The sequence below is a fragment of the Thalassophryne amazonica genome, chromosome 3 (assembly GCF_902500255.1).
Source record: "Thalassophryne amazonica chromosome 3, fThaAma1.1, whole genome shotgun sequence".
NCBI lineage: Eukaryota > Metazoa > Chordata > Actinopteri > Batrachoidiformes > Batrachoididae > Thalassophryne > Thalassophryne amazonica.
In genome coordinates, this window is record NC_047105.1 from 119220411 (window position 1) to 119247616 (window position 27206).

The 27206-nt window shown below is 42.9% G+C and overlaps 1 protein-coding gene and 1 long non-coding RNA gene across 2 annotated transcripts in view; one reads left to right on the forward strand and one right to left on the reverse strand.

Annotated features, from left to right (window-relative positions):
- The window catches only part of cfap57 (cilia and flagella associated protein 57), a 97277-nt gene that overhangs the window by 2054 nt on the left and 68017 nt on the right, over positions 1–27206 (forward strand). The window contains exons 2-6 of the mRNA XM_034167376.1: positions 3544–3857; positions 3939–4198; positions 9986–10160; positions 11207–11359; positions 15253–15392. Of these exons, the coding sequence (XP_034023267.1) occupies positions 3544–3857; positions 3939–4198; positions 9986–10160; positions 11207–11359; positions 15253–15392 (1042 nt within the window). The remainder of the gene's footprint in view (positions 1–3543; positions 3858–3938; positions 4199–9985; positions 10161–11206; positions 11360–15252; positions 15393–27206) is intronic.
- On the reverse strand, positions 1676–25658 carry LOC117507506. The gene is made up of 3 exons (XR_004559731.1): positions 25488–25658; positions 4074–4075; positions 1676–1688 (listed from the first exon to the last, which is right to left on the reverse strand). It is a non-coding gene; the product is annotated as an uncharacterized LOC117507506 (long non-coding RNA).

Here is a 27206-nt window from a genome sequence, read left to right on the forward strand (position 1 = left end):
AGAATTTTGTTTCTCATGGTCTGAGAGTCCTTCAGGTGCCTTTTGGCAAACTCCAGGCGGGTTGCCATGTGCCTGTTACTAAGGAGTGGCTTCCATCTGGCCACTGTACCATACAGGCCTGATTGGTGGATTGCTGCAGAGATGGTTGACCTTCTCGAAGGTTCTCCTCTCTCCACAGAGGAATGCTGGAGCTCAGACAGAGTGACCATCCAGTTCTGGGTCATCTCCCTGACTAAGGCCCTTCTCCCCTGATCACTTAGTTTAGATGGGTGGTCAGCTTTAGGAAGAGTCCTGGGCTTGGTTTCATAAAGCAGTATAATATTTATTTAGCCTCCTTTGTACCAGGCTAAAAACATCAGTCAGCTAAAGCGAAACTTTTGCTAACTGCTTTGTGCACAAACTAACTTAAAAAGATCAGTCAACTCAGTTTAGTTGACAAAACAAGATTAGAGATTAGGTTCATAAGATTAGGTTTCATAAAACAGACTAATCTTTTAGCCTGCTAAACTTACTTACTCTGGATGGCATTACCCTGACCTCTAGTAATACTGTGAGAAATCTTGGAGTCATTTTTGATCAGGATATGTCATTCAGTGCGCATATTAAACAAATATGTAGGACTGCTTTTTTGCATTTACGCAATATCTCTAAAATTACAAAGGTCTTGTCTCAGAGTGATGCTGAAAAACTAATTCATGCATTTCTTTCCTCTAGGCTGGACTATTGTAATTCATTATTATCAGGTTGTCCTAAAAGTTCCCTGAAAAGCCTTCAGTTAATTCAAAATGCTGCAGCTAGAGTACTGACAGGGACTAGAAGGAGAGAGCATATCTCACCCATATTGGCCTCTCTTCATTGGCTTCCTGTTAATTCTAGAATAGAATTTAAAATTCTTCTTCTTACTTATAAGGTTTTGAATAATCAGGTCCCATCTTATCTTAGGGACCTCATAGTACCATATCACCCCAATAGAGTGCTTCGCTCTCAGACTGCAGGCTTACTTGTAGTTCCTAGGGTTTGTAAAAGTAGAATGGGAGGCAGAGCCTTCAGCTTTCAGACTCCTCTCCTGTGGAACCAGCTCCCAATTCAGATCAGGGAGACAGACACCCTCTCTACTTTTAAGATTAGGCTTAAAACTTTCCTTTTTGCTAAAGCTTATAGTTAGGGCTGGATCAGGTGACCCTGAACCATCCCTTAGTTATGCTGCTATAGACTTAGACTGCTGGGGGGTTCCCATGATGCACCGAGTGTTTCTCTTTTTGCTCTGTATGCACCACTCTGCATTTAATCATTAGTGATTGATCTCTGCTCCCCTCCACAGCATGTCTTTTTCCTGGTTCTCTCCCTCAGCCCCAGCCAGTCCCAGCAGAAGACTGTCCCTCCCTGAGCCTGGTTCTGCTGGAGGTTTCTTCCGGTTAAAAGGGAGTTTTTCCTTCCCACTGTCGCCAAGTGCTTGCTCACAGGGGGTCGTTTTGACCGTTGGGGTTTTTATGTAATTATTGTATGGCCTTGCCTTACAATATAAAGCACCTTGGGGCAACTGTTTGTTGTGATTTGGCGCTATATAAATAAAATTGATTGATTGATTGATTGACTTAGTCAACTACGGTTAGTCACCCAACATTATCCGTCTAATCACTGTTTCACATTGACGAATAAACTTGTAGATTAGCCGCCTGATTCTGATTCTTACGTTAGTCGACAATTTTCACACCTCCAATGCACAAGTTTTGTTTACTTCTGGGTTGGCCTGTATTATGACCAGCAGGGGACCACTGTTGTGACACCACACTTTGTAACACTGATGCTATTAAAATTTAAACAATAAAAAAATTCTCCCAAATGTTTTAAAATTACTTTTTTCCAAACTGAGTGCTGTAGTATAACCAGCAGGACACCACTGTTGTGTGCAGGCCTAGTTCAAAAATAATGAAGCCAAAGTGTGACATAACCATCAAAATTTAAAAGTGGTCTTTTTTGTGAAATGTTATCATTTTAGGTATGGTTATATATCAGAGTTTCAACATCAGCACATTGTAAATTCTAAGTATTCCTTGATATGTGCAATTATCCGTGCATATATACTAAAATGTGCTAGAGCATAATGCTTGCAAGAACAGTTGGAGGTATCTTCTTTAGTCTGCAGAAGCCTGAAACAAATTCTGTCCATTAGTTCCTGGTATTATTGAACAAGTAATATAATTAGAATAACATAGATGCTATTGAATATTCCAACAATAAAAACAAAAAAAGGACGTGTGTGTCATGAACTATCCAGCCTTTGTTTCGTTAACTGGCTTTATTAACATTTACAGACACATACAAACTGCAGAACAACGTGCTTAGGAGCCTGGCAGTTCTTCTTCTACATACTTACAGCACTTCCGTCAAGCCTTTTTGTGCACACAACGCTGCTAAGCGTGGCAGCGATGCCCATTGGCTAATATGAGAACTGTCACAAACACATCACATGACAGTTGTCTGCTATCACCATGGCAAAAAGCAGAGGAAGCTCTCCTTTAGGAGGAATACAAGCGATGTAGGGGTGCTCTTGAGTGTTCCATCAAGTGGTGATACATGATAGCTGCCATTTTTAAGGTAAGGTAAGGTTTTAAGGTAAGACACTGAATTTGCCTTCTCTGTACGCGGCTAAAAATGTTAGTAAGGTAATGCAAAACTTTAGCACTACTAAACGCTTTGTGCAACAACTACTGTAAAAAAATTAGTCAACTAAGTGAGTTTTTTTGACTAAACAAGATTAGAATGCTTTGTGAAACCCGGGCCCTGGTGGATATGGACTTCTTCCATTTACACATGATGAAGGCCACTCTGCTCATTGGGACCTTCAAAGCAGCAGAAACACTTCTGTACCCTTCACCAGATTTGTGCTTCAAAACAATCCTGTCTCGGATGTCTACAGACAATTCATTGGACTTCATGCTTGGTTTATTGCTCTGACATGCACCGTCAACTGTGGAACCTTATATGTAGACAGATGTGTGCCTTTCCAAATCATGTCCAATCAACTGAATTTGCCCCTGGTGGACTCCATTTAAGCTGTAAAAACATCTCAAGGATGATCACTGGAAACAGGATACACCTGAACTCAGTTTTGAGCTTCACAGCAAAGGCTGTGAATACTTACATACATGTGATTTATTAGTTTTTATTTTTAATACATTCCCCCCCCCCCCCCCCCCCCCCCCAAAAAAAAAAAAACTTTTTTCACATTGTCATTACTGGGCATTGTGTGTAGAACTTTGATGAAAAAAAAATGTCATCCATTTTGGAATAAGGCTGTAACATAAAAGTGGAAAAGTGAAGTGCTGTAAATACTTTCTGGATGCACTGTGTGTCATGCAACCTTATCTGTTGGCTGGGAAACCACTTAGTTTGGCAACATTGAATATGGTCTGTTCTTGAAAGCATAGTTTGTATTTGATCAAGTGCAACACAGTGCCACCAAATCTTACTTCCCTGACATTGTTTTTGGTTTAAAACAACCACTTGAGATATAAATTTGCAGTAAATATGCCCCAACAGGCAGAGAGAACAGCCTGGGCGTGCGTGCTTTGGCCATCAGCTCCAACCGGCGTTACCTTGCATTGTCAGAGTGTGGTGACAGGGCAGCCATCACAGTGTACGACCTGCAGCATGAACATGGCAGAAACAGAAAAGTCCTAAGTGCTGGAGATGCTGTTGTTGAGGAATTTGTATGCATGGCTTTCTCCCCCGATTCCAAGTATCTGATTGGTCAGATGGGAGGTCCAGACTGGGAGCTGATGTTCTGGCTTTGGGAAAAACAGAAGGTTCTGGCCTCAGTGAAGACCAGTAACCCCAGTAACCCTGTCACACAGGTGAGTAACTGAAACCTCATCAGGACGGGTGCAGCGGTGTAAACTGAATGTTATTAAACTGTTCCACTGATGTCACACCAGGTCAGCTTCAATCCCTACAACAACATGGAGCTTTGTGTGAGTGGTCTTGGTGTGTTGAAGCTGCTCTGCTATGCACACAGTGCTCTAAAACAAAGTAGCTTCCCAAAGGTGGGGTCTCTCAACTTCCTGTGCCACGCCTGGATGACAGAGCAGCGACTGATTGCTGGGACAGACACCGGCAGGCTGCTGGTGTTTGAGTCTGGAAACCTGCAAAGAGAGATTAATGTGACTGCCAACTCTGTTCATGAGCAGCCTGACAGGTCAGAAGGCCAATTTAATCAATGAAGTCACTTAAGCAATTCGTTACACAAGAGTTTAACCTTCAAGTACCATGACTATGTTTGACTAAGGTGTCATCCACATCCCAGTGTAGATGACACCTTAGTCAGTCTCTACCCTCACTCACGTGGTTTCAAAGTGAGTGAATGTTTTTATTGAAAATAAGGCAAGGAATTGAGTAATGCATGAATTCAGACATAACACCTTTTGTTATAGCTCAAAAAATGTGTTCAGTATCTCCATTGAATACTTGGAACTGCAGTTATGAGGTAGAATTAGAAATGGTCTAAACTGTCAACATAATGCTATGATGGGATTTTTTTGGAATTCCTGGAAATCAGGTTTTTTACCTTTGTGGCAAATGTTTCCAGGTTATTTTTGTTTTCCTGGCCCGTGTCGGAATGTGGTTTGATTTCATGATGTCCGTATTTCTAAAATTGTTTGGAAATGTCTCTGATAAGACCCCGTCACACATAGGCCAACAGAGGCCTAATGGTGTCAATGACACATCTGGCCACAGGAAGTATTGCGGTGCGGTCTGAAGACGGATGGACGCAGTCTCTGAGCAGTCTACATATTTGGTTCCAATCGATCGGCTGTCCCGAGTGTGTTGCACAGTTCAAAACACTCTTGGGACTGTTGAGATGGAACGCACATCTGACAGCAGTCTATGCGCAGTTTGTGCACCATCTGATCGCAGTATACATATTCTGTCGGCGTCATAACAGCATTTGAAATGATCTGATTGTGGTTGATTGAGCTCTGAGATGGATCGGTCACGGCAAAGCCTGCCGGCATGTTGTGCCATGTATGTCCACCTCCACTGGACCCCGGGCAGGGAGGGCAAAGGAAATGTTGATATGTAATAACATGTATGTGGCACGCATTTATTATGTGCAGTGAACAGTGAATATGAGTGTGAACAGCATGCAATCAAACTGAAAGCACCGTGTGCCACTGCAGGTCAATGCGTCGCACAGCACACAGCGCTGCAGATCTGAACAGGCTGTTATATCCATAATAGACCTTACAGTACAGATGTATTTCCATTCCTTCCCATGGACGACGGGGCAGACTAAACATAGCAGCGAAAGGTGTCCAGTGGATGACAACAGCACACATGTGCACCCCGCGTGCATGCATAGCGGCTCGTTCAGCCGTTACGGACACACACACACACACACACACTGAGTGATCATTTCAGCACCTGTTCTACAAACACATGCATGTGACGTCAGTGAGCGCTGGGAAGGAGAGGACGAGCGAAGATGTGATTGCATGGGAGTAAGTGAGTGAGTGGCCGCACTGATGCCGGCTTGGACACATATGGCATGAAAACTCCAATGTCCTGTGCAAAGGGAGGACAGAGTGCTGACTCTCACTCCGTCCCGTGTTTGCCATCCAGACATTTGGACATCGGGCAGTCTTCAGCAGCTATTATGGCCGTCTGACAGCAGTCTGTGTCATTTAACTGTTGTCTAAATACGCTTTGGATGTGATCGTGCAGGTGTGGGCGAGGCAGTTTGGACGGGATCCACCCACAGTCTACACACCTCTTTTCCTCCCAATTGCTTCAGGATTATGGCCATTTCTGCCATGTTGGCCTGGTTCCTGTGCATTCGTACTATGTGTGACGGGGTGTTAAGTCTCTCGTTTTCACGTCCTGGTTTTACCGGGAACTCTGTGTCATGTTGAAACTACAAAATAAATAGATGGAAATGTTGTTCTGCTGCAATGAGAAGATTTAAAGTTAATCAGGAATAAATTCAAATTGGGGTGGCTCGAGCAAAAAAAGAACAAAACGCAGAGGGCCACTCACATCACAGATAATGAGATGTCCCAGAATTGACATCTTATTCTGGTGAAGGGTTTGGTTTGTCCAGTGATCCCAGGAGTTGTCTTGGCTCTTGGTAGGGCCTGTTTTGGAAAATTGGCACCAGGTGAGGAGACAGACAAAGTGCAATTCTGAAAAGACTACATGATTTATTGAAAAAATGGAAAGAGTCACCTCGCTCAAATAAGAGAAACCGGGGACTCCTCCTAGAGCCAGGCCTGTTAGGCTGCTTGCTCAGTCGAGCAAAGCCCAAAGAAACAACATGGTGTCACCTCCATAGGGCTCACTTCCAACAAGGAGAGAATAAAGGGTCTGGTGCTATGTTCTATGGGCAGTGGACAGGGGCAAAACCCCATGAGATCCGACACTCAGTTATGCTACTTGGCTCATGGAACATGTGACATCATCTCTGTGGTTGAGCAGGAGCCTGAACTTGTGCGGGATGTTGAGTGATACCAACCAGAATTTGGTGGACTCATCTCCATGCACAGCATAGACTCTGCAACCAAAGACAAGAATCTGACTGGTGTTTGTGCATATGCACCAAATAGTAGTTCATAAGGAGAAGGATTGTAGCCTCCTTGGAGATTCTTAGTGGGATCCTGGAAAATGTCAAGACTCCTTAGTTCTACCAGGGAACTTCAATGCTCATGTGGGCAATGATGGATAGACTTGGAGGGGAGTGATGGGATCAGAATATGAGTGGTATATTGTTGCTGTACTTCTGTGTTGGTCATTAATTCTATAACAAACACCTTGTTAAAGCCTGAGGTTGTTCATGAGTACACTTATTACCAGAGCACCCTAGGTCAAATGTCAATGATCTGTTCTGTGTTCATGTCATCAGACCTGCGACCATGTGTCTTAGACATTTGGTGAAGTTGGGCAGAGCTGCCAAATTATCACCCGATAATTAGTAGAGTCTGATAGTGGGATAAGCCACCGAACAGACCTAGAAGGACTAAATGCACTGTGGGGGATTTCTGTGCGCATTTAGTTATAGAACCTATCCAGACGGCCTTCAGCTCATACCTCATAAAAGACCTTCTACAGGCCCTTCCAGGGACATGGAATCAGAGTGGTCCTTGTTCAAGATCCCCATTGTTGAGACGGCTGCTTTGAGTTGTGGCAACATGGTTCTTGGAGCTTGTCACAGTTGCCACCTACGAACCTGCTGGTGGACTCTTGCATTGAGGGAAGCCGTATAGCTGAAGAAGGAGGCCTTTCATGTCTGGTTGGCATACAAGTATCCAGAATCAGTGGATGGGTACTGGCAGGTCAGAATGTCTGCAGTCTCATTAGTTGCTGAGCCAAAAGCTCTTGTGTGGGAGGAGTTTGGAGAATAACTTTCATTCGGCATCAGAATGGTTCTAGCAAACCATCAGATGACTCAGGAAAGGGAAGCAGTTCTTAGCCCAGGTTGCTTTCAACAAGGGTGGAGATTTGCTTTCCTGGACTGGGGACAATGTCAGGCAGTGGAGGAAACACTGTGAAGATCTCCTCAACCCAACTGAATTGGTCTCCTTATAGCAGGCTAGAAAAGTCAGGCAGATCTGAGGTAGTCAAAAAACTCACCAATGGCAAGTCACCGGGAGAGGACAAGACTCACCCTGAGATGCTAAAATCTAGATGGATGTCAAGGCTGACATGCCTACACAGTATTGCATGGAAAGTCTGAGACAGTACTTCTGGATTGGCAAACTGAGTGGTGGAGAATGGAGAATGTGTTCCTGTTATAGTGGATTCACTCTTCTCAGCTTCCCTGAGAAAGCTTATGCCAGGGTGCTCGAAAGCAGATTTTGAAACATTGTCAAACCTCAGATCCAGGAGGAGTAATGTGGGTTTCATCATGTTTGTGGAAAGGTGGACTAGAGTTTACCTTTGCATGGATATTACAGGGGGTTTACTAACTATGTAATGAATGGGATGAGGATCAGCAGCTCCAAATCTGAGCCCATGGTCCACTGTCGGAAAAGGTAGCTTGACCCCTCTGTGGCAGGAGAAATTTATTGCTCATCTTGTGTGGGCTAAGATGGAGCATGAGATCGAGAGATGGAGTGGGACTGTGTCTGAGGTCATGTAGATGCTGTACAGAGCACCTTTCTTCACCTTTGTGGTGAAGAAAGAGCCAAGCCAGAAGGCACATCTCTCCATAACCAGTCATTTTATGCTCCTGTCCTCACCTATGATCAAAAGCTTTGAATATTAAAGAACAAGCATTGGAAATGAGGTTCCTCCTTTGGGTATCTGGGCTTACACTCAGGGTGAGACACTCGAATATTCGGGAGGAGACTCGGCGTAGAGCTGCTGGTTCTTTGCGATGAAAGAACCCAGCTGAGTTTGTTTGGGTGTCTGATGAGGATGGTCGCTGGTGTTCTCTCTAGGGAGGTCTTCCAGGCATGTTCAACTGAGAGGAGGCCCTGAGTAAGGATTTGGAACACCTCAGCTTCCCCCAGGTAGAGTTGGAGGACTTGGCTGATGACAGAGAAATGTGGAATGAGCTGCTTTGTCTGATCCCATTGCAGCCCAGACCCAGATAAGAGACAGAAAATGAATGAATGTCTAAAGTGAGGCAAATAGAGAGCCCATAGCCATGATAGGTACCCCCTGGCAACGATAGGAGAGGACACATGCAGTGAGAAGACAAACAGCCAGAGAGTTCCCAAATTCCCTCAGGGAACTTGGACCAGCCACAAAAACAGAGAAGAACACCACATCACTATGTATGCAACAGAAAACCTGGCCTGTGAGCTCAACTGAGAAAAAAAAAACAAAAAACGTGGGGACTCCCAGTCAGACTTTGAACAGTTCCAGTCACCTCACCTGTCTGTGGGTAAAGGCAAGGACTCCACCACTCCCACAGCCACAACCAGTTCCCCCAATTCCCCCAATTATTCCACATTCCCACACATGTGGTGTTGGATGTACAGTAATTATGTTGAGTATTTGGAGTCATGAGGTGGTCAGGGGTGGTGGCCAAGCAGTTAAGTGCACTAGTTTCCAATAAAGAAGGTTTCTGGTTCAAGGCTGCATCTGACCATTCTTCATGTTATGTGGTGTTGTGTCAGAAAGGGCATCTGGTGTAAAACCTGTACCAAATCAACTTGCAGTTCTACATTTGATCTACTGTGGCGACCCCAAGTGAAATGAGGGAGAAGCCGAAGGGATTAACTTACTTGGAGCCATGGGATCATTGGAATTTAGGCACAAATGACAGGAGTGAGAGGTACAAATCAGACCGTCTTGTTAACCACCTCATCTTCTCCATGCCTACACTTAAGAACTTCCCATGCAAATGTTTAGATGTTCATGGGGTTTGTACCAATGGGATAACCATTAAAAGTGTTCTCTTCCAGCTATTTTTAATCATATTATTGTCGTTATTGACTCATGAAACTGCAGCCGGTCTGCTCTGTGTGAGCGTGTTCCCATCAGAGCTCAGAAGCTAAGCAATGGTTAGTATTTGGATGGGAGACGTCTTTGGAAGACCAGCAGCTGTGTGTGTTTTTCCGGGTAAAACTGGAGTTGTGTCAGGAAGGGCATCCGGTGTAAGACTTGTTCCAAGGGGTGCCAAAAAGGGGACAATAAGGAGAAGGATTCTAGGGGCCCAGAGAGGCCCCTAATACCATTATAATACTGACAAAATAATATGGGGGTGGCCCAATAAAATTTCTTTTCATGAAGCCTAAAATCCCTGGCAACACCCCTGCTTAATATGGATCTGGTTGTATCCGCTGTGATGTCCCTGAACAAAACAGGAGCAGCTGAAAGGACAACATTTACTCATGAAACCCATTTTTATTGTGTTGATTTTTATTCTTACACGTGAAGATCTTTTAATGCAAAATCTACATTTTTAAAAAATGTTTCTTGGATCATGTTATTTAATAGAAGCTGCATTATACATTTGAATAAAACTTATTTAATTATGCAGACATTCGGAGGTGAAGAAGGTCAGAGACGCTGACATGGATGAAAGCCCCGCTGTGTCTCGAATCACAGCAGTTCTGTCTTATTCTAGAGGCTTTGCATGTTCTGCAGCCCCCAGCACAATCTGTCTCTTTGAGAATATCGATGGGGACAGTTATATGAAGACAAAGGAAATACAGGTAAGTCACAGATAGTACTGTAGTATTTGTGTGTGATGTACTGTAGGACATTATACCCTGTTCTCCCATCAGAGGACCCAGGGCTCTCCATGCAAAATTCTGCCTGAAGATGGGGTGAGCCGATGCACAAGCATGGCCAATATTGTGTACATCAGAAAGCCAATTTCAATAAAATATCTGATTTCATCACAAATAAAAAAATATATCACAACTCAGCATCATGCTGTGGGGAAGTTTTTCAGTGGCATGTTTTTCAACCTTCATTTCCCATGCCTCCCATGCCTCCCATGCCTTGTGATGTACATAATAGGAGACAGGCAAAATGCTTACACCTCCCAATGTTATGTAGTGGGCTCTGATACTTCTCTACTAAATATAAGGGTTTTTTTTTTTGTGTTTTTTGGTTTGGTTTTTTTAAGGAACAGTGACATACAAATTGCTCTTCAATCTACTTCACTCAAAAATTTGAAATACAGTTTAATATATATATATATATATATATATTTTTTTTTTTTTTTTTTTTTTTTTTTACCCTGCTTGTTTTTGGTTTTTATGAAATAATTCTGTTTCTGTGTGCAAAGTAAAATAATGGAAGGATCCAAAATAAAACAAGGATATTTAGAAATGTGATGACAACTCCTTGCCCCTTGACTTTTAGATTTAAACATGTTTATTTCTCACTGTCTTTCACAAAATATAAGAGAACAAATGTCAAAAAGTTAGATTTATTCAGGAATACATCTGTTTGGGGGCGTATTGCGCTATGATACATATCACACTCGAGGCATTTGCCTTGTAGTGGTGTTCAACATTTGCATAACAGACTTCTCTTCTATTTTGGCTTGCCTTACTGGCAGCATGGCGACCACTTGTCTTTTGTCATTGTAAATGCATACTCTGATTGAAAATTAATAGTAAGGGTCACATTGCTTGCATTTCAACCTGTACACTGCTTTTTTGCTTTCTTTTGTTGTGCTTCTGCTGTTATAATTGTGTAATCAAATAAATAAATAATGAATCATAGGGATTTTTTGTATGTGTGTCAGATCCCATCAGATCCACACAGCAGTGAGCAGATGTCTGCAGATTGTCAGGAAGTAGACACCATCTGTGTGAGTCCAGCAGAGAACACTCTATGTATCAGCACAAATAGAGGACAGCTGTACAGCTTCAACCTGACCTCTGAAGACACCGAAAAGGTCACAAACACAACCAGCACAACTGTACTTTTACTTCATACACATACATCCAGGGTTGGAACATTTTATATAGATGTATCATGGCTAAAACCCAGTTAAAACCTGGCAAATACCGTCCTGACAAAAACAGGTTTTAGAGAATTCTGTAACAAGTGTGGTAATGTACAACATTGTCCCATATGTATGGGATATATGGGAACTCTTTACCTTACTATATGTGGGAAAAAATGTAATGTGACAAAATATATTTGTGTAAAAGTTTATTTAATTGTCCAGAATCTGGTCTATGAAGCCAGCCCCCATGAATTATTTGTTGCCCCAATTGCCTTCCCAATTACAAAAATGAGAAAATTGGGCCTGACTCAAAAATAGCAGTCTAAAGTTGTGTGTCATTGTATTATGCCAGGTTAATGTCAATTACAAGTAACCAGACTGGACTGTTAGTAATTATGAAAGGTTTAATAAACCATTCTAAAACAAGTGTTATCAGTCAGTTTGTATGTTATTTTACCAATTTACTCCTCTCCCCATAAGCCAAATTCTCAATACTTTGTCACCAACCTAATGTTTTTGCAATATTATCTAAGTTTTTGTCATATTATGAATAGTCTGCAAACCAGTATATAGTTATCAAACAACATGTATTGATGGTAGTACATCAAATATGGGGTACAGAGTGAGTATACACTACCAGTCAAATGTATGACATTGTACACCAGGTCTTCATAGGTTTTCGCTAGTTTTTATCCCCCACTGGCCGAAGGCCCGAAGGGGGATTATGACGTAGCAATTTCCATCCGTCTGTCTTTCTGTCCATCCCAAAAAGATACAAGGATTCTGAAATCAGCTCCTCTCACATTTTTAGGAGGAAGTTCGTGAAACTTGGTAGAAATCCTTGTTATAGGTTGGTAATACACATATTTTAATACTGTACAAGATTGACACATTTTGGCAGAGTTATGGGTCTTGATTACCAACCCTAGACACTGCCACTTACACTGCATCCAGAAAGTATTCACAGTACTTCACTTTTACCACATTTTATGTTATAGCCTTATTCCTTATTATAGCCTTATTCCATTTTTTTTAATTTTGGCAAATTCATTAAAAAAAAACACTAAGCAATCACTTGTACCTAAGTATTCACCACCCTTTGCTCAATAGTTTGTTCATGCATTTTTGGTAGCAATTACAGCCGCAAGTCTTCTTGAATATGATTCCCCCAAGCTTGGCGCACCTATCTTTGGGCAGTTTTGCCATTCCACTTTGCAGCCACCTCTCAAGCTCTATTAGGTTGCATAGGGAGTCTCGCCATTTTCAGATCTCTCCAGAGATGTTCAGTTGGATTCAGGTTTCTGGCTGGGCCACTCAAGGACATTCACAGAGTTGTCCTGAAGCCACTCCTTTGATATCTTGGCTGTGTACTTAGGGTCATTGTCCTGCTAAAAGATGAACCATCACCTGAGTCTGAGGTCAAGAGCACTCTGGAGCAGATTTTCATCCAGGATGTCTCCGTACACAGTATATTTGCAGAGTAAAATTTACTCTGCTGGGATAACATTTGGTCCCAGTCCAAATAGGATTAAATATACTCTACCACAGGGCTAAATCAACTCAACACAGTGTAAAATTAAATCTTATTGGAGTAGAACCACTTGAGTTGACAAGACAGTATCACAGACAAAACAGTCCCCCCAAAACTCGGTCCGCCGTGCCTTCACTGCACATGCGTCATCAGCCGTGGTTCACCGATTTTCACGTCATTTTCTGCTTCAAACTGCACTCCAGTCATTATCTGTCTCAGTGACAGATATCAGAAACTTTTTTACAACATCATTTCCACGTAAATTCAGCATTATTTCATCATAAAAGATGGGGAAGTGATCAAAGGGCCACAGCCACATGGGCTGCTAGCTGTTGCATTCACTGCGCATTTGTCATTTCAAAGCGTCACAGAGTATCACCTCGTTTCTGCATAAAACAGCCTCGTTTCTGCTTAATGATAGAAGCCTATAGAATAGAATGATTTAAGAGGGTTTACCTTTATCATCTGATGGTTAATAATCCCATTAATTCATTTGATCGCTTTGGGTGAACAGAATCCGTCTCAGACGAGCTGCTGTGGTCATAAATGATGCATGCGCAGTGGAGGCAGGGTGGGTCAGGTTTTAGGGGGTACCATTCACTGCGACAACGGTAGAGCTGATTTCACTCTATAATAGAGTGTACGTATTTACTCTATTTAGACTGGCACCAAATGTTATCTCGGCAGAGTATATTTTACTCAGCAAAATTTACTGTGTACATTGCTGCATTCATCTTTCCCTCAATCCTGACTAGTCTCCCAGTTCCTATCGCTGAAAAACATCCCCACAGCATGATGTTGCCACCACCATGCTTCACTGTAGGGATGGTGCCTGGTTTTCTACAAACATGATGTCTGGCATTCACGCCAAAGAGTTTAATCGTTGTCCCATCAGACCAGAGAATTTTGTTTCTCATGGTCTGAGAGTCCTTCAGGTGCCTTTTGGCAAGCAACTCTAGTCAGGCTGGCATGTGCCTTTTACTAAGAAGTGGCTATCATCTGGCCACTCTACCATACAGGCCTGATTGGTGGATTGCTACAGAGGTGGTTGTCTTTATGGAAGGTTCTCCTCTCTCTACAGAGGAATGCTGGAACTCTGACAGAGTGACCATCGGATTCTTGGTCACCTCTCTGTTTAAGGTCCTCTTCTCCGCGATCGCTCAGTTTAGATGGGCAGTAGAAATGTTTCTGTACCCTTCCCCAGACTTGGGTCTTGAGGTCTACAGACGATTCCTTTGACTTTATGCTTGGTTTGTGCTCTGACATGCACTTTCTACTGTGGGACCTTATACGTAGACAGGTTTGTGCCTTTCCAAATCATGTCCAATCAACTGAATCTACCCCAAGTGGGCTCCAGTGAAGCTGGAGAAACATCTCAAGGATGATCAGTGGAAACAGGATGCACCCAAGCTCAGTTTTGAGTTTCATGGCAAAGGTTGTGAATACTTACGTACCCGTGATTTCTTTGTTTTTTGTTTTTAATAAATTTGCAAAAAATCGCATCAGAACTTTTACACATTGTCATTATGGGGTATTGTGTGTAGAATTTTGAGAGAAACTAACTAGAGAGGTCTTGCAGCATTAACTCTGTAATAGCTAAGTTGAAATAACATTTAAAAAATCTATGCAAATCAATTTTTCTTGTTGAGTGTGGATGCACCGTACATGAGTTGGTGTCTGCAACTATCACATGCATTGCAATGTATCCAGAATGTAGCAAGCACTTGTACCAAAGCAGAATGTGGCAGTGGGGGATATTGTGCTGTCAGAGCACTCTTGTTGACAGTTTTAGATGCACTAAACTGCATAAACGGGTTTTAGACAGGTTTTTGCTGGCATTCTTTTTTTACATTTAACTTTTTATCTCTCTTCTTCCTCTCACCTCCATCCCTTTTTTCTTTCTTTTTACCTCTTGCCACATCCCCCCTCAATGTTTTCACCCTTGTTTGTTTTTTTTTTTGGTTTTTTGTCTGATTGTGAACAGCTTGTAACCCACAATTTTTCATATATCATTATGAAATTTTTACAGAGGATTCATATCCTGATAGGCAACAACTGATTCAATATTCAAGGTCATAGGTCAAAGTCAGCAAAAACTTGGAAAGGACTTGGAAAAAGAATTGGAAAAATCCCTGTCCTTTAACATTGAATGGATTTTCAAACTTCATAACTCTGACAAAAAAGATCGAATATCCTTGCCTTCCTTTCATCCCTTTTCTTCTCTGTTGCAAAGTAAAAAATGTCTCTGTATTGTTTGCAGATAATGATTCAGAGGTCAGTCTGTGTACTTTCTATCTCTGTCTGCTAGGAGGAACAAGAATATTTTGACTTCCTGTGCCAGCCGTTCCACTCCAAGCCCATCACTGGTTTGTCCGTTTGTTTTCACAAACCTCTCCTTGCCACAAGCTCTCTGGACTGCTCTGTCCGCATCTGGAACTATCAAACTCAGTACGTGACAAAACCAATTTTAAGACCTTATTTTATCTGTTGCAGTCACAGTTGCAGTCATACTCCTTGAGGGAGGAGAAGAACTTTATATTCCCAACCTGGTGGGATGCTTTCAGAGAAGAAAGTGTAAAAGCCCAGAAATGCATCCTATATGTATATCAGCTATATCGACCACAAAAGGAAGATACAAACATTAAATCTGCCAAATCAAAAAAGGCTGCTTGGCTTCTCCTTTTATCTAAACTTTAGCTACATTATAATGAGATAATGTTCATGTTAGAATAAATGTTTAATTTTGTAATGATAAAATTTTCTTTGATTCCTGTAAAACAAATCATTCATTATTAGTAAATGTCAATGTGAGACATCAACATGTCTTAGTTACTTCTTGTCACAGTACATTGCCAAGTTAGATTGTCTTGTATGACTATTTTGTAAAAAAAAAAAACAACAAAAAAATTAATATTATTGTCCTGATGGCATAGACGTTAGTATTTTGTCATAATAACAGACTTTCAAGAAAGTATAATGCCAAAAAAAAGTAGTCAAAGGCATTGTTTAAATGCCACAAATGTCAATGAATTATTAGTATACTTTGAAGATTCTTTTGGGTTCTCCCTTTTTGCTCTGGAATTCAAAAGCACAAAATTGTGTTAATAAATATGGAAACAGTGTTTCCACATCAGTTAAAAAAATTGGTAACATATTTCAACGTGAAACTTTTCAGGATTTTCCAATAAGCCGTTGTGGTCAGACGTTTATGGCCCCTTCACACATAACACGATTGAGGCCAAATGGCGCACGAAGGATTCGAACGGCAGTCATGAAAAATCGGAGCTGCCTTGAACGCTTCGTACAGCAGTCGGCACAAACATTTGGCCACAGCACATGCACTCCACATTTGCGTTGTGCTTGTGCTGGAAACCCAATCAAACAGAGTCAAGATGAGGTCGTACTGCCATCTGACCATGGTCGCAACATTAGTATTGCATGTCGTATGCAGATCGGACTATGCTGACTGTGGTCAAGGGGCTGCACGAAATGGAAATGATCGGCCACATTGCACCTTGGCCGAATGTGGTGAATAAGCTAGCCTTCACACCAGCGGCCAAATGAGGGCAGAATTGAGGTGCCACCCACAAACTTTCAACAGCAGCCACTGGGCCAGCACAAATGTAGAGTGCAGGACACCACTTTCGAGCTGCAGTCCAGGTAGCAAAAGCTCAAAGGGCAGTCAGTGTGTCATGTCCACCCCTAAGCAACACGAATGGCATGCGTGTGTATTGTGCCCTCCCCCGACGATCCAACATTGTCGAGGTGCGGCTGACGTGGTGAAGGCTCAAACGGTGGCTGGAATGCAATGCAGTTGCTGTCCAGCACAGCGCGCACATCTGGGTGGCTGTCATGTCCATGATGGAACAGCTGACAGCTGTGGAATTTGCATCATGGCATATCCAGCATGTCCCGCTAGAGGTGGAATCACCGGCCAGCAGCACACACCACCACAACAGAAATAAAAATAAAAACACAGCTGCTACAGCTATGTGTCACAGCGCCAGCGTGCCATCTGACCAGACAGCCAGATCACAATCAGATGATGCCAGCGTACGCGGTGCACCAAAGCCGTCAGCTGATCACATGCGTGTTCAGCAAGGTGACCATCATGTTGCAGCTGACAATTGTTTCATCGCTACTCAAAGCTGGAGAACACATATTATGCCATGAAGAACATCACCTCTCAACACGTGACTGTGATGCACATGTGTGGGCAGGCTCTCGTGACATGGTGAAAAATAAAACAGCTCACCGTCCCACTGCACCTCACATGACACACTATTGCAATGTCCACACGATCCCTCCATCATTTGACAGCCTGACTGACAGACCAGTGTGGGCAGCTCTTTTGCCCCACATCCTGGAGCTGTGAGCCCATTCATGTGAGTGCTTTGCTACTCACATGACAGGTGAGTGTGTTGCCAATGAGACAGTCATCATGTCATTGCTACTCACAGCTGAAGAACGCATATCATGCCATGAAGAACATCACCTCTCAACACGCCACCGCGATACATGTTTGGATAGGTTCTAATGACATGGTGAAAAATAAAAACACTTGTCACTTTCGGAACATGTTCAGCTGCACCTCAGTGCGCACTGCAAACACCATCAGCCAGGCTGTCAGAGTCTATGATGCATGTAACTTGGGAGTAGTTCAAGTAGCAAAGAGCTTGTCCCCACTATCCAGTCCCGGCTTTGGCAGCCTTTTCACGTGTTAGCTAGTCAGTTTTTAATAAAACCAAAGTATTTTCCTTCCAAATGGGGACAGCATGAACTTTTGTAGTTATCACTGTTGCCCACAGTGAGAAGGTGCCAGGTTCTAATCCTCACTGGTCCTTTTTGTGTGGAGTTTACATGTCTTCCCGGTGTTTTCATGGGTTCTGTTAGGGTGTTCCGACTTCCTCCCTCTTCCAAATACATGCACGTGAGGTGACTTGTCAGTTCTGTGACAGACTAGCAGCGTGTTGAGGGTGTACCCCGCTTCTTGTTAAATGCCTGCTGGGATAGGTTCCAGCCCCCTGTGATTCTTAACTGAATGTTAGAATATTCTCTCTCCACCAGCAGCTTGGACCTTGGGATTTAATAATTTTGTACTTTATGTATTAATACTGTCATTTCACTTGGTTTGTCAGACCTACAATCCAAAATCCAGTGACATAAAATAGAGCAACAAAAAGCAGACATATCTCAACATATCTAAAGTCGTCAGTTTTTGCTTGACTTGTCAAAATGGTGGAATAATATGTTTCTGTTGATCAAGGACTTGATGAATACTTTGTGTTACTGTATATGTGTTTGTGTTTCATTTGTCACTAGAGTGTTGGAGCTGTACAACGAGTTCCAGGAGGCACACAGTGTAACTTTCCATCCTACTGGCCTTTTCATCCTAGTGGGATTTTCAGACAAACTCAGGCTAATGAACCTGCTGATTGACAACATTCACACCATTAAAGAGTTCACTGTACGTGGCAGCCATGAGGTAGGGTGTACTATATGTGTGTTTTGAATGGCATGGTTTTAAAATAATATCAGCAGTTATGAATTAGTTAAATCGTCAGTATTAACTTAAAAATGCAATCAACTCTGAACAGCTTTTGTCCTTCTTGACCAGCAGTCAGGAATGTCTTTGTTGTAATTTGATTGATCATTGTCAGAGTCAGGAGTTTGAATGTTGGCAGTATGACTGGTAAAGGGAGAGAGTTGGCTGATGTGGTGGTTAGGAGAAAGGTAGACATACTATGTCTTCAAGTGATTAAGTGAAAGGGAAGTAAAGCCAAGAGCATCAGAGGTGGGTTCAAGTTGTGTCATGGTGTGCATGGGAGGAGAAGTGGTGTTGGGTCATTATAAAGTAAAAGTATATTAAAAGCATGTTGGCTTTTAAGTGAGCATCTAACAGGGTAATGAGTATTAAGTTGGAAATTGAAGGGGTGATGATAAATGTCATCAGTGCATATGCTCCATAGGTAAGTTGTAGATGAAGGAGAAAGAAGATTTGTGGAGTGAGTTAGATGAGGTGACAGAGAGTGTACCAAACATGAAAGCGTGGTTATTGGAGCAAACTTCAAGGTGATAGCTGAACCAAGGATCAGATGGTGGAAGGTGAAGGAGGAAGACTGTTGTGTGAAATTCAGGTAGGGGGTGAGACAGGCACTGGATGGAGGTGAAGTGATTTTAGACAGCTGGAAAAGTACTGCAGATGTGTTGAGGGAGACAGCTAGGAAGGTACTGCGTATGACATCTGGACAGTGGAAGGAAGACAAAGAGACATGGTGGTGGAATGACGATGTCTAGGAAAGTATAATGAGAAAGGTTGGCAAAAGATTTGGGATTAGGAGGGATAGTAGCAAGAGTACAAGGGAATGTGGCTTAAGGTGAAAAGACATGTGGCAAAGGCTAAGGAAAGGGCATAGAGGAAAATGGACATGAAGTTGAACACTTAAAGGGCATAGCTCACCCCAGTCAACAATCACGCACTCATTCATCTTCAAACACTTACTCCAATTAAAGGTCACAGAGGGGTGGAGCCTATCCCAGCATTCATAGTGCAATGGTGTGGTGACAAGGAGTAGAGGTGGTGAATAAGAAGGAAGAAAGTGTCACAGTAATAAAAGAAAAAAGAAAATAAATCAAATAGCTAATCATGGCAGGCATAGATAAGGAGGGATCAATCTTTATCATCCAAAGAACAAAAATAAGTAAATGAGAGAATCAGCTCAGTTATTACTTGAGTTGACGTTCTAATAAGCTGTCTATATGCGGTCTGCATAAGTTGGGAGTTGCAAGATGGCCACCAGTTTGCTTCAGCGGATTGTACGGAGTGTGTGGGCCAATGAGATATCCAGTAATATATACAGATCAGTGGGGTGGAGTGAGTTGAAAAGGTGGCAGGAGTGATTTCGGACAGAAAATATCTGCAAGAGAGAAAGAGAAAGTTCACAAGACAGTAGTGAGACCAGCTATGTTGTACAGCAAGGGTATTCAACTTCAGTCCTCAAGGGCCGGTATCCTGCAAGTTTTAGATGCGTCTCTGCTTTAACACACCTGAGTCAATTAATGAGGTCATTAGCAGCACTCTGGAGAACTTGACTGCATACTGAGGAGGTAATTGAACCATTTGATTCAGGTGTGTTGGACCAGGGACACATCTCTAAAGGTTGCAGGACATCGGCCCTCAAGGACTGGAGTTGAATACCTCTGTTATACAGCTTAGAGATAGTAGCGCAAACAAAAAGAGAGGAGGCAGAGCTGAACGTGGCAGAGCCAAAGATGTTACGATTTTCTTTGGGAGTGACAAGAATGGACAGGATTAGAGATGAACAGCTTAGAGGGACAGCTCAGGTGGGACGGTTTGGAGACAAAGTCAGAGAGGTGAGTGTGAGATGGTTTGGACATGTGCAGAGGAGGGACACAGAGTATATAGGGAGAAGGATGCTGAGGATGGAGCCACCAGGCAGGAGGAGAAGAGGGAGGCCAAAGAGGAGGTTTATGGATGTGCTGAGGGAGAACATGCAGGGTGAGATGGAAACAGACAATCTGCTGTATTGAACCCTAACGGAAGCAGCTGAAAGAAGAGGGGCAGATGAAAGCATTAATGTTGAGCTGAATTCTGTTGGGCTGAATCGTTGTACCTTCACCCGTTATGTGTTCAGTGCACTTGTATTCGTGATAATACCTAAAGTTAAGTTAAATCATGCAGTCTTGCTTTTCATTCTGTTTGTGTTCCCTCCCTTCATGTAATCTGTACAGTGTGCTTTCAGTCATGGTGGACACTTGTTTGCTGCTGTCAGTGGAAATATAATTCACATCTACTCCTTCACCACTTTTGAAAACATTCTCAATCTGAAGGGCCACATTGGAAAGGTGAGTCAGGAAAAGTTGGCAATAAAGAATTACATCAAGTCTGATAGTCTTTCCGCATTGTCATGTTAAAATTTCGTACCACATTTCCCAGGAAAATAGGTCATTATTAATTCAGTGATAATGTTGTGCTTTGTACCAGTCAAGGCATTTTGAAGACAGAACAAGTATAAATTTGGCATGGTCAAATTATGTTCTTGTTTCCTGTGCTTCTTATCACTTTATATTGTTTGTAAGACGCAATGTTGAGTGACTTGCATGCTACTTTCTCATCAAATGTATTTCACTGTAAGGTTGACCTACGTGTTAACATACATATGACAGATGAACTTGAACTTAATATAAACCTGCAGGTGTAACATTCAAATAGTTCAGGTTTATTTACTTGAGTCAAGCAAAGCAACATTGGTCCAAATACAGGCTTAGTTTTGGTGACTGGCAGATAAGGTAACCATGGAGGTTTAAATGGTAAATAAATGGTAAATGGACTTCATTTATATAGAGCTTTTCCGTCTGCATCAGACACTCAAAGCACTTTACAATTATGCCTCACATTCACTCCAATGTCAGGGTGCTGCCATAAAAGGCGCTCACTACACACCAGGAGCAATAGGGGATTAAAGACCTTGCCCAAGGGCCCTTAGTGATTTTCCAGTCAGGCGGGGATTTGAACCAAGGATCGTCTGGCCTCAAGCCCAACACCTTAACCACTAGACCATCACCTCCCCATTTAAATTCCAAAAGTACTACAACAAACAGAAGTCATTTCGCGGTAACAGGACATAACTAAGAATGAAGCAAGAGACTATGGCAGGAAAGCCCATGACACTATGACAAATGGTAACTTTTTTGGGTAGTACAGTTTGTGGTTAATGAGAGGAATGCAGATAGTTCACGTCTGTGAAAGCAGTCACACACATGAGGTGTGGCCAGTGCAGTATATATTAGTGGGCAGCATGTTCTCCTCGTGTTTGCATGGGTTCTCTCCGGGTGCTCCGGCTCCCTCTCACATCCAAAGACATGCAGGTTAGGAATTGGAAACTTTAAATTGTGCGTAGGTGTGTCTCATTGTGTTTGTTTGTCTATATGTGGCCCTGCAGCAGGCTGGCGTCCTGTCCAGGGTGTACCCCGCCTCACACCCTATGACTGTGACCCTTAATTCGAGTAAGTGGTTGAAGATGAGTGAGTGAGTGAAATTATGGGTTACAAGATGTTCGTGACTGAGGGGACAGTGGGGCGTGAAACTGGCTGGAGAACTGGTGCAGCAGGGACGGTGTTGTGTGTGCTCTACTGTACATTTGTGACGAAAAGGGAGCTGAGCCAAAAGGTGAAGCTCTCGATATACTGGTTAATCTTTGTTCCTACTCTCACCTATGGTCAAGAGGGTTGGCTCATGACCAAAAGAGCTAGATTGTGGGTACAAGCGGCCAAAATGGGCTTCTTTAGGAGGGTGGCTGGTGTCTCCCTTAGAGATAAGGTGAGAAGCTCGGTCATCCGTGAGGAGCTTGGAGTAGAGCCTCTGCTTCTTCGTGTTGAGATGAGCCAGTTGAGGTGTTTTGGGCATCTGGTAAGGATGCCCCCTGGGCGCCTGCCTAGGGAGGTGTTCCAGACACATCCAACTGGGAAGAGAACCTGGGGAAGACCCAGGACAAGGTGGAAAGATTATATCTCCATAGTGGCCGGGGAACACCTCAATATCCCCCAATCAGAGGTGGTTGATGTGGTTTGGGTTCCCCTGCTGGAGCTATTGCCCCTAGACCCAGTTCCAGATAAGCGTTTGAAGATGAGTGTGTGAGTGAGTGCAGCAACCTGAAGAACTCAGCCTGGAGCCTACACAAGCATTCAAAAGGGTTTGAAGTGGGGTACACCCTGCACAGACTGACAGTGTATCACAGTGCCACTGACAGACAAACACATTTACACCCACAACTATGGCCAATTTATTGTTCTGAATTCATCTAGCCTGGATTTTTTTGGAGGCGGGAGGAAACCGGAGCACCCAGAGGAAACCCACGCAAACACAGGGCGAACATGCAAACTCCATACAGAAAGGACCAGATGGGAAGCAATCCCAGGACCTTTTTTGCTGTGAAACAACATTGTGAACCACTAAGCCACTGTGCCGCCCACACTGAAAATATTAAAGACTTCTTACCTTACTGTAGTACAGGAACCAAACAGCTCTTCATTCCTTACTGGAGTAACTTTGGCTTGAGGTAGATACGAGTTATGCCCCTAAAAAAAACAAAAAAACAGATATTTTGTTTAATGTATTGATTCCACGGTTACAATTTGAGAATAAATTAAGCAATAAAGGCAGTATTTCAGGTAATGTGTGATAAAAATGTACTATAAACCCGGTTTCTCATGATTTTAGTTAATTTTTGCATTGCTGATAAATGTTTGTTTTTGTTTGCCTCTCATTCATGGAATCTTAGTCTTTCATTTTGCTTTTTGAAGGTGAGGGCTGTTGACTGGAGTATGGACGACAGCCATCTGGTGTCATGTGGGATGGATGGTGCACTATATGTGTGGAATACACTGACCGGAAAGCGTGAGTCAGAGAATGTCTTGAAGTCTTGCAGCTACACAAGTGTTTCCTTCTCTTCGGAATGCAAGACTATCCTTGCTGTGGGAACAGATTTCACCTTGAAGGAGATCCAAGACAGTCAGGTTTTGCCTCTATATCTGTTTTTGCTTGAAACATTCCTAAAATGTGTCTTCTATGTGAGGAAAATATATGAGTCATGTAAAATCAGTTTGGCCCTCAACAAATGGTTTTACTTTTGCTTCAGACTCAAAATGTTCTATGAGCAGAATTTAATTAAAGTTCAATTTCATTTCAATTTATTTAATTATATAGCACCAAATCACAACAAACTGACTTCATTAATTAACTTCATGGATATATCATTGCCACATTCTCTGGGTACTCTGTTGGAGTTGTTGAATAACCCCCTCCTCACTAGACACTCTCCAGCTCTGTCAAGTTACACGCTGCTGCACACCGGTCCACTTAGTAGCCTCAGGTAATCACTCTGAGACTATTCCATTACAGTTAATGGAAGCTCCCATGTGCTAAAAAATTAGACAATTAACTGTTCTCGTATTGATTGGTGCACCAGAACCATCCTGTTACAGAGCAAGCACTGTCTAGCCAATTGCCTTCTCTCCAGGCACACAGAGTGAATCATTGTCTTGGCCTCTGGGTTGCCTTTTTGGCCATCTGTCACTGTGAACACTGGTCTATATGGTTGTTTAGCTGCAACATTTTTATCACTGCATGTTCTGGCAATTTTGTATTGTGCTTTTATTGTGTTTGTTAGTATGACCAAACCAGATGATTACTCCACTACAATGGTCTACTTGGTCTGTTTACCACTGTTACCAATGTGCTTACTCAAGTGGTGGCTAAGGTTTACACCTTGCTTTTTGTGGCATCTTAAGTTGTGATTTGGTGCTGTATGAATGAACTGAATTGACTGAGTGTGTACCTGGCGTGCGAATCAGTCACGTATCCTGTCCTGATGCTAGTAGCAAAGAGCTATCACTTCTACAAGAAGTCTTCAGTAAGTCCATGTGTCTTCTTCTATCCTTATGACTATGCTATCACTCTGTTGCCAGATAACATCTCAGAGGCACCGACAGACGGTTAAAATCATCCTCCCTGAGCTCTCTACTAAAGCCAGATTTTTTTTCATTGTGAAGAAAAACAAGATTTACCACCGCAGTGTTGATTATAGTTTACTGTACAACATTATTTTTATACCACTCTATTTTGCAGAGCAGGTGGCTCTGTGGATCAGAGTTGGACTGCTACTATATAGACTGAAGTTAGATTTTAGAGCTGTGGTTCGTGGTACTTCTGCGGGTCCTTGGACAAAACACTTTATCTGTATTGTTCCAGTCCACCCAGCTGAAAATGAGTACCGCCCTCGGCTGGGGAAATATGCAATGAATTGGCATCCCTTCCAGGGGAGTCCTATATGCTCATAAGCACCAGCCTAATGGGCATCAGGACCTTGAAATACAACTATCCAATTGGGACTCTGTATTAGCAGATACTCACTATTAAATTACTCTGACTGACATCTTAGGGGGAAAATCTAATTGGGACATCCCTAACTTTAATCTTCATGGGCTGCCTCTGAGTGTGTCTGTGAAACAGAGGCTGTGTTGTATCATAGCATGTGGGTTTTAAGTATTGGTCTTGTATCTTGAGGCAGATATAGATAAGGGGCTGAGCCCACACTATTTAAAATAATTTAATATCCTTCTGTGATCAGGTGGTTTTTAGCCTTGGTGTAGGTGTGGTGTTTTTTTTTGTTTCTCATACAGTATAATTTAATTGTAGACATTGAATGATATGACATTAACCACAGTGTGTGTGTGCAGGATTGGACTGACTGAATGGTTCATCTCATTCACAGATCCTGAGAGAGGTTCCTGCTGATGAGGTCGCACACACCGCCATCGCAATATCTCATTCTGGTCGGGTTATTTTTACTGGGACCTCTGTTGGTACAATCAGGGCAATTAAGTATCCATTACCCATCAAAAAGGAATGGATCACGTACCAGGCACACTGTAGCCCCATAACCAAGGTTGGTCTGGATGTCAGGTCCAATCTCCTCAAATGGCAAAGAAGCAAAAACTCTTTTTCAACTGTTTTGGTGCTACTTTGTGTGTCATCAGATGGTCATCACATGTGATGAACAGTTCCTGGTGACAGTGTCTGAAGACAGCTGCCTGATGATTTGGAAAATCATTAATAAGGAAGGTCACGGACTGAAGAGCAACAAGCAGATTGTCTACAATGAAGACGTCCTCATCACCAAGTCAGACCTCGAGGAGAAGGTGTGTGTGTCTGGCAATCACCCAGGCAGATAACCAGCTCATGCCTACTGCTCAAAAGTAACAGTCTGTGTGCCACAACCCGTGAAGTGTGGTCATCCCAATGGCCTTCTCTAGCTGCTGTGATCCTCACTGCCAAGGCACCTACCTGCTGGATTGTGCCCAGAAAGAAGTGTCACATGGCCAAAATATTGTAGCTGACACTCCCTCACAATCTCAGTGATACTTCTCATCTGAGTAATGTCAGACCAAACAGGATCCTGCTGCTAGTTAACATTGTACCCTTGTTCAGCCTAACACATGGCCTAGTAGTCGGTACCTAAGCCCACTCCCCCACTCGCGTTCATGCTGGTGAGGAGGGTGGCAGTGACCCCCAGCAGGACGAAACACAAGGCCTGTCAAAGGGTGAGCGAGCTCCTTGTGAGTCAGTGGCCATCATGCTTTTATGTACTGACTGAATGAAATCCTAACCATGCCAGTGTGCACTGTGGGACATCGTTGCCTCTGAAAGGGACTGATGTAGCCCAAACAGAAGTTTTTAAATTGACCACTTGTGCCAAAGAGCTTCAGCAAGAGCTTGAGGCAAAATGGCATGTAATGTGAGCCCACACACTGCAGGGCAGTGTGCTGCCATTTTGAGGTATATAAATAAAACTGCAAACCATGCAGGCTTTGCGTCACTGTGAAAGGAGGCCAAAATTAACACACAAGAACTACCAAACTTTTGTTTGTGTCAGCAAAACAAATTTGATAGAAAATACGACTAATCTCCAGTTGGCGATGTAGGTTGATGGCTTGGTACATTAATTTGTGTTACACATTTCATGTTTCTGGTCATATGTGGCCCTGGCTTTCAGTGGAAATTCATCATAATGCTGTTTTGACATTGTGGTGCTGCTATAGTCCAACGGATGCGCCTTTGTTTTTAGTACCTCACAGTGCTTCCCAGGCCCCTGTTGGCCGAAATGGGAACTATCAAAATTAGTGGCTGTGTAGATATCCCTTATCATCAGATCATGCTTCTAGTATTGTGAGTACAGTGGAGCTCAGGGCCCAAGTTTGTGGGCATGCTGGTCTGTCACCAAGGGTTGAATCCACAACAGTAGGAGACTGTGTCCTCACGTTTACTTCCAGTGTGCTGATTCTTTCCAGATGCACATGTCACTCTTTTTGTTTTTTTTTTTAACACCTGATGCACACAAAGTTTTTCTTGGTCACAGTGTTGACATAACTGGCTCTCCTTTGTGGCCCAGCAAAGAGTTGGTGCCATTCTGGAACCGGTTTGCATGGCTGAGAGCCAGTTCTTTCAGACTCAGACTCACTTTTATTGTCACTCGACCCTTACAGGCAGAGTGTGTCTCTGGAAATGTGAAGACCTGGTTTAAAATTTGACACCGGCTTCAATTCAGCCCTGAAACTGCATCAGAGTGAAGGAGTATGACAGCAAGCATTTTCCTTTGGGAGCATTGTTTTGAACCAGCCCATTTGCAGAGAACTGTTCTTTCTTTACCACGGACATGAATGAGCGAAGCTCGTCAGCATCTA